Raw genomic sequence first — 8,435 nt, forward strand, 5'->3', positions numbered from 1 at the left:
TTCTGCCCAGCTCAGTATAATTTTGTGGTTAAAACAATTTAAGGCACGTGACAACACAAGCTAAAAGTGATAGAAAGCTCCGCGCCCTCCTTGCCAGAACTGCGGCACCGCGAACTCGCGTCCCGGAAAAATCAGGGCCTCTCAAGCCCGCCCCGGCTCTGCGCTAGAAGCCGAGCCAAGCCACCCGCAGCTAACAGGGGAAGGAGCAGACCGCCTTGCCGACTTTTCATTGGCCCAGGGTCACAAAGGCTGGAAGCTTCTCCCCCTTCCGGTTTCTGAGTGGTTGAGGCTAAAAAACAACGCCTATTATCATTGGCCGAACCCAGCTGTCAGTCGTTTCGCGTCTCGCGGCGCGGCACGGCTCGGCGCGGCCTATAGAGCAGCGTCGAAGCCTACTGCAGGGAGAAGATGGCGGTCGCAGTGAGAACTTTGCAGGAACAGCTAGAAAAAGCCAAAGAGAGCCTAAAGAATGTGGATGAGAATATTCGCAAGCTCACCGGGAGAGATCCGAATGACGTGAGGTAACGGCCGAACGGGAGCTGCGAGCTCGAAGAGGCATCTCAAGTCTACGTGAATTGGGGACGGGGAGGTCGGCCCTCTCTGAGAGGGCTGGAACATCCAGGCCTGTTCCCCGTGCGGCGGTAGAACCCCGTCCTCGGCGGGGTGGGGAGCCTCCTGGCTCCCACTGTAGGGCGCTGGGCTTAGGTACTTGCGGAAGGAGAGGGAGGCCTGGTAGCGCTAGGATGGCCTCCCGACCTGTGAGGAGGCCCGGACTGCCGATTCCCGCCCTCGGCGCTGCAGGCCCGGAACTACAGCACAAAGCCCATTCGCGCTGCGGCGGCCACTCGGCCCGGCCTGGCCCGGAGACCCACCTGGGCCACACTCGGCTACCTCGCACACAGGCTGTGGACTAGGTGCCACTTTCTTGGGGATGGCGGGCTAGGGCCGGATTCAGGTTTGTTAATGTGTGGTGGCATCGAGTCAGTGCAAATTCTGAGATAGCGGTCTTGGAAAAAGAAGGAAATTTAATGAAATTATATTTCCCGATCTGCTTTAAAATACATGGATATTAAACCGTCATTTTAGAACGATTGTTATTCCCTGTGATGTACCACATCTGTGAAAGTGCCCTAGATATGTCTACATATGATTTTTTTAATTGATTGTAAATATTTTGTAGGCCCATCCAAGCCAGATTGCTGGCCCTTTCTGGTCCTGGTGGAGGTAGAGGACGTGGTAGTTTATTGCTGAGGTAAGATTTCCTTAAGACTTAAACTTGTACTGTAACTGTTGGTACTTACTCTGTTAATGTATTTGAACCAAATTCATGCAAATATTAGAATAACAGTGTTTGTGTTATCTTTATTTTGTTTAATGCTGTAATATGCTAGTTTTCTGTGTAGTTATCCTACATCTTCATTTGTGTGTGCAGCTAGGGATTAAAGAATATATTTACTGTTCTATATAAACTTAATTGTACTTTTTAAAGTAATATAAAACTCTTTTGGAGGGGTGGATGTTGCTTACTGCATGCACTAAGCCCAGGGTGCAAACCCCAGTACTAAAAAGAAACGGGGGTGGGGGGGGAGCTTTTTGGAGTGAATGCATATTTAAGGGTACTTCAGTGGGAAGACTTTGTTTTTTCTTTAATTCAACCAGATTTTCTTGCAAGTGGAAATACCAGTTCTGTCTTTGTATTTCAAGTGCTTTTATATTGGACATTTTTAATTGCAGGCGTGGATTCTCAGATAGTGGAGGAGGACCCCCAGCCAAACAGAGAGACCTTGAAGGGGCAGTCAGTAGGTATGTTTAAAAAAAATAAAAAGGTTACTCTGTGGGGAGGGAACATGCCTGTAATCTCAAAAGCTAGGGAGCTAACACAGAAGGATGGAAAGTTCAAGGCCATTCTGGGCAATTTAGTGAGACCATGTATCGAAATGAAAAGGGCTGGTGATGTTAATTCAGTGGTATAGTATCCCTAGTTTCAGTCCCCAGTACTGAGAAAAATACATAAAAATTGAACGAATGTAGCTCAGTGGTAGAGCACCCCAGGTTTAAGCCTTAGTACCACCTTTTAAGAAATTCTTGAAAACGTTCTAGTATGCTCTCCTTTCTGAAGTGGTACACAAATATAAACATTTAATAGACATTATTGAATTGTATTAGGATTAGTAGTATACAACTTCCAACTGAGGATCTTTAGTATTTGTTCAAACCAAGACAGCCAACAATCTTCAAAATTCAGATATTCAGGGCTGGGGATATAGCTCAGTTGATAAGAGTGCTTACCTCAAATGTAAAAGTGCTGGGTTTGATCCCCAGCACTACAAAAGAAAGAAAGAAACAGTTATTCAGGAAGCGTTGGCACATGCCTATAATCCTAGCATTTTTTTAGGCTAAGGCAGTAGGATCATGAGTTCAGGGCCAGCCTCAGCAACTTGGCCAGGCCCTGGTCAACTCAGTGGACCATGTCTCTAAATAGAATATAAGGGCTGGGGATGTGGCTCAGAGGTAAAGCAACCCTGGGTTCAATACCTGATACCAATAAATTAATAAATATCCACTCAATGATAACTCAAGTTTTATTCAAAAAAAAAAAAAAAAAGATGATGTTCCAGAATATCCAAGATTGGTTAGAACATTAGTTGCTGTACTTTATTTTTCACTGCTAGAGGAAAGAGTAAAATGGGATAGAGACTGGTAGAATGAGGCTTCTGGAGATGCGTCCTAGAAAAAGTAGGCATTTACCATTAGTATGCACTTATCTCAAATTCTACAGTGGTCATTTAAATGATTTTTTTTTTTCTTTTTTTGTGCAGGCTGGGTGGGGAGCGACGGACAAGAAGAGAATCACGCCAAGAAAGTGACCCAGAGGATGATGATGTTAAAAAGGTACTGAGATTAAAAGAACATATTAGAGAATTAATATAGTACTTTCACTTTACTGCTATCCCTATGCTAGTTAAATTTCTGAGATTTTGTTTTTTTTGTTTTGTTTTTTTTTTTTCTTTTTGCAGCCAGCGCTGCAGTCTTCAGTTGTAGCTACCTCCAAAGAACGCACACGTCGAGACCTTATCCAGGATCAAAATATGGATGAAAAGGGAAAGCAAAGGTATCTGTAGAATGCTTCTAGTGGGAAAGTCTGTCACATAAATTGTTGGATTTATCAAATGCCCATAGTTTCTCTTGGAAAATGGCAAGTTTAATGAAATGAATCCTATTGAATTTTTTTTTTCTGCTTTTTAGGAACCGACGAATATTTGGCTTGTTGATGGGCACCCTTCAGAAATTTAAACAAGAGTCTACTGTTGCTACTGAAAGGGTATTTATGCAATATTTTGTTTGCTTTGTTTATTTCAGTTACCAGAGTATTCATGTTTAAAAAAGAAAAAAAAAACTTAAAAGTTCTTTAGACTTAATTTCAAGCCTAAAATAAAGTAAGAATTCATTAAACTTTCTAAGATTGTTGTATTTTCAGCTGGTGACAGGGGTGGGAGTTGCTGTATATTGAATGAACTTCTATTTGTGGTACAAAGACCATGACCTGTAAATCTTGAGAACTGGATTCTAATCTAAGCTCTTTAACAATCTCATTGTGTAGTTAGACAAATCACTTCATTTCTCTAGGTCTCAGTACTTTCTTTGAAACAAAAGTAGTTGATTTTGCAACTAGTCCAGTGATCATAATTTTTAAGACTTGCACACACACACATCTACCCTTCACAGTTTATTTAACTGTCACCTTTCTAGAATTTTTCTTTTGTTAAAACTACAAAATTGTGTCTGGAGTTTATTCTCAGGTTATTGCTTCTAGAAGAGAACTACTACAGTTGAAAGGGAGTTAGCAATTCAATTATGGGTGATTCATAAATTATTTTAGTTTTTACATGTTAATTTTGAGACTGTAAAAAGCTTAAAAGCATGTCAATGTTTGAAGAATAAGTTGATAGGTTTTTGAAGCAGGCAGAGAGGAAAACACTACTTTGTTGGTTAGGACTCCTGTCACATTGTTTGATTTGGAGAAAAGAACAAATGAAGATAACTTGGAAGGGTAGCACCATTTTTTTTTTTTTTAGGTTAACTTATTTATTTAGTTAGTTTAGTTGTAGATGGACACAATATCTTTATTTCTATGTGGTGATGTGGTGCTAAGGATCAAACCCAGTGCCTCACAAACATGAGGCAAGTGCTCTACCACTGAGCTACAGCCCCAGCCCTGTAGGTTAACTTTTAAGAAAGAACCTTACTTAAACTTTATGATGGAATGGAACATTGGTCATTTTATGGCTAGTGGCTTCTAAATGCTCAGTTCTGGTATCCTAAGTTGAAAATACGAAACATGCAGAAAAGTTTCTGTAGTAAAATTGTAATGTTTCATGTAATCCGCATGTATATTTTTTCTGTAATTAAACTAAAGTCAAGTACTTCTTGATTTGATTTTATCTGGACATAAATATTAAAGCAATTTACTTATTTTTAGCAAAAGAGACGCCAGGAAATTGAACAAAAACTTGAAGTTCAGGCAGAAGAAGAGAGAAAGCAAGTTGAAAACGAGAGGAGAGAACTATTTGAAGAGAGACGTGCTAAACAGACAGAATTGCGGCTTTTGGAACAGAAGGTTGAGCTTGCGCAGCTGGTGAGTAATGTTTCAGAATCCTAGGATTGGTAATCCTTTCTGTTTACGAAGGCACTGACCTTTTACCTCTTCTTTAGCAAGAAGAGTGGAATGAACATAATGCCAAGATAATTAAATACATAAGAACTAAGACAAAGCCCCATTTATTCTATATTCCTGGAAGAATGTGTCCAGCTACCCAAAAACTAATAGAAGAATCACAGAGAAAAATGAATGGTAAGTACATGAAAAAGCCTGTTTTGAAATTTTCTTAATGAATAAGATAATACGTTCACACAGAAATATTTGTTTCCTAAAATAATCGTGATTGAATAGTCTAGTCTTGGGGGCAGTTTTGTTTTTTAAGATTTTCTGAGATGCCAGTGAAGTTGGACTGAAGGAGTGTTTTGTGATGGATTTCACCTGAGACTCATTTTGTAGGCAGTGATTATGCATGTGTATTTCTGAAATTATTTGTGTAAGATAACTTTTTGCTTGATAGTCTTGGTAGCCATATAAAAATGCTAATGAGACAAAGTTCATAGAAGGATGTACATATGGAGGTATAAACATGATTTATTTTTCCTTGGGATCAGAAAAATTAATGCATGATTATACTAACTATAAAACTGGTTGTGCTTTAAGGAAGTTTTGTCTAGCATAAAGTTAAATAGCAAGAGTGACCTTTCTCATCAGGTGTGGTCCAGTTTTGCCTACTACAGTTTTTTAGTGTATAAGTTTCTAGTAGGTCTTTGCTTGAGTTATGTCAGTTTGTAATTATTTATTTGCCATAATCAATATTTTGTCATTATCTCTTTACAAAAAGACATTTAGAAGAAGCTGACAGTTTGTGACCAGGTATAAAGTTGTGACTGAATTTTCTCGATTATAGTAAATTTTACACGTGTAAATTTGTATTTTTAGCTTTATTTGAAGGTAGACGCATCGAATTTGCAGAACAAATAAATAAAATGGAGGCTAGGCCTAGAAGACAATCAATGAAGGAAAAAGAGCATCAGGTGGTGCGTAATGAAGAACAGAAGGCGGAACAAGAAGAGGGTAAGGTGGCTCAGCGAGAGGAAGAGTTGGAGGAGACAGGTAATCAGCACAATGATGTAGAAATAGAGGAAGCAGGAGAGGAAGAGGAAAAGGAAGTAGGTATAGTTCATAGCGATGCAGAAAAAGAACAGGAGGAAGAGGAACAAAAACAGGAAATGGAGGTTAAGATGGAGGAGGAAACTGAGGTAAGGGAAAGTGAGAAGCAGCAGGATAGTCAGCCTGAAGAAGTTATGGATGTGCTAGAGATGGTTGAAAATGTCAAAAATGTAATTGCTGAGCAGGAAGTAATGGAAACTAATCAAGTTGAAAGTATAGAGCCTTCAGAAAATGAAACTAGCAAAGAATTGGAGCCAGAGATGGAATTTGACGTTGAGCCAGATAAAGAATGTAAATCTCTCTCTCCTGGAAAAGAGAATGTTAGTGCTCTAGAAATGGAAAAGGAATCTGAGGAAAAAGAAGAAAAAGATTCTGAGCCCCAGTCTGAGCCTATGGCTCAACTTCAAACCCAGCCCCAACCCCAACCTCAATCCCAACCCCAATCCCAACCCCAGCCCCAACCCCAGCCTCAGCCCCAGCCCCAGCCCCAACCCCAACCTCAGTCCCAGCCAGTACTTCAACCCCAGCCTCTCTCTCAGCCTGAGACTTTGCCATTAGCTGTTTTACAGCCACCACCTCAGGTTATTCAGGAGCAAGGGAATTTACTACCTGAGCGGAAGGAGTTTCCTTTAGAGACTGTCAAACTTCCTGAGGTGCCAGTAGAGCCAATCTTGACGGCACATTCAGAAAGCAAAACCAAAACCAAAACTAGAAGCAGAAGTAGAGGTCGAGCTAGAAATAAAACAAGCAAGAGCAGAAGTCGAAGCAGCAGCAGTAGTAGTACTAGTAGCAGTTCAACCAGTAGCAGCAGTGGAAGCAGTTCCAGCAGTGGCAGTAGTAGTAGTCGAAGCAGTTCCAGTAGTAGCTCCAGTACAAGTGGTAGCAGCAGCAGAGATAGTAGCAGCAGCACCACTAGTAGTAGTGAGAGTAGAAGTCGGAGTAGGGGCCGAGGGCATAATAGAGATAGAAAGCACAGAAGGAGCGTGGATCGGAAGCGAAGGGATACTTCAGGGCTAGAGAGAAGTCACAAATCTTCAAAAGGTGGTAGTAGTAGAGATACAAAAGGATCAAAGGATAAGAATTCCCGGTCCGACAGAAAGAGGTCTATATCAGAGAGTAGTCGATCAGGCAAAAGATCTTCAAGAAGTGAAAGAGACCGAAAATCAGACAGGAAAGACAAAAGGCGTTAATGGAAGAAGCCAGGCTTTCTTAGCCTATTCTTTGCAGCAGAAGATTTCTTGATGAGTAAAAGGATTACCTTTCCTTGTAAGGAGGATGCTGCCTTAAACATTGCATGTTGTAAAAAATCTTTTTGGAAAATACAGACTGTTTGTTTACCAGACATTCTTGTACTTTTTGCATAATTTTGTAAGAGTTATTTATCAAAATTATGTGAGGTTCTAAAATATGTAAAATAATAATAATAAAAAAAGATTAACATCCCTTGTCATCTTTTTTAAATATCCTATACTCTTCAGTAAGAATCTGTATATTTTAATAGGTAAATCTTTAAGTCTGTTCCCTTCTAATTCTGTATCATACATTGCTTTTGTAGAAATAAATGTGCATTTCTTTCATTATTTTTGGGATGTTCTTGTTGACACTTGTATAATAAATATCCTCTTGGTGTCATTTTCAGCTTTTATAACTAGATATTGAACATAATTAGAATGTTTTTGAAGGTTTCATCACTTTTATTTACCTTAGACAATTGTTTTGAGTTCTCAGAGTCAGATCTTTGCAGCTTTGAGGGGGAATAGTTCTCTCTAAAATCATTTACTGTTTTCTAATCTCCCTTGTTTTAATCTAAGCATTGTCCTGTTTCTCATTTTTAAACCATATAGTTGGTAGATAACTTAAAAACAGTATGATTTGGTTGTCATTTTCCTGATTATGGGAGCATCATTCTTTTGTCTTCATGGTTACTTGTGTGATAACAACATATACAATCTGTTAAAAATAATGACTTCTTTCTAGGGGAGGGAGGTAGAAGTATCTTCTAAACTTGGATTTTGAGTTTGTGGTCTTGTCTTAACTTTTGTGTTGGCTCTAACTGAAACATGCCGATATGTGTTTTCAAGAATTTTTGTGTAAGGGTGTTGTATGAAAGTTTACAAAATGAAGGAAGTTCATCTAGACTTGAATATGTAAGCAAGTTAGCACACAAGTGTACCAAGTGATTATTAACTTTGTTGTTTTATAAATTTGTATGAACTTGAGTATCTGTTGCCCATTACTATACATGTGCAAATAAATGTGGCTTAGACTTGTGTGACTGCTTAAGACTAGTACTTGTATTAACTTCTTGATGCTTTATAAGAGAGTAAATTGCAAATGACCTTTTTTTTGAGTTAATTTAACAGTTTTAGGCTTGACTTTGAATATTAAATATGCCTTCTCTTGACAAGTAAAATGGTTATAGTGAAAATGTGAACAAGCATTTCCAGTTAGCTTTTGTGTCAATACAGCTCACTTATGTAAGTGTAAGCAAACATGTTAAAAAGAACTCTTAAGATGCTCTTTTCTTGGAATGATTATTAAAAACAGTACATGGCCAGAACTCAAATTGCAGAACCATCTACATCCCTGATTCAGTTTTCACCAAGAGTAAGCTTCATGTATAGCTTGTACTCTGTAGCAAATTGTTATTTCCTGTGTGCCACAA

General features: G+C 39.2%; 1 protein-coding gene across 1 annotated transcript; it reads left to right on the forward strand.

The window, feature by feature from the left end:
- The first annotated feature begins 331 nt into the window (after positions 1-331).
- On the forward strand, positions 332-8,053 carry Pnn (pinin, desmosome associated protein). Its single transcript, XM_046461619.2, has 9 exons — positions 332-521; positions 1,181-1,252; positions 1,735-1,803; positions 2,820-2,892; positions 3,018-3,112; positions 3,247-3,322; positions 4,481-4,636; positions 4,714-4,852; positions 5,540-8,053. The coding sequence occupies exons 1-9, from the start codon at positions 409-411 to the stop codon at positions 6,958-6,960; spliced, it is 2,214 nt and encodes a 737-aa protein (XP_046317575.1). The 5' UTR covers positions 332-408; the 3' UTR covers positions 6,961-8,053.
- The last annotated feature ends 382 nt before the right edge of the window (positions 8,054-8,435 follow it).

Source organism: Marmota monax, unplaced genomic scaffold (assembly GCF_021218885.2).
Source record: "Marmota monax isolate L192 unplaced genomic scaffold, Marmota_monax_Labrador192_F-V1.1 WCK01_AAM20220418_F8-fsc00001, whole genome shotgun sequence".
Classification (NCBI taxonomy): Eukaryota; Metazoa; Chordata; class Mammalia; order Rodentia; family Sciuridae; genus Marmota; species Marmota monax.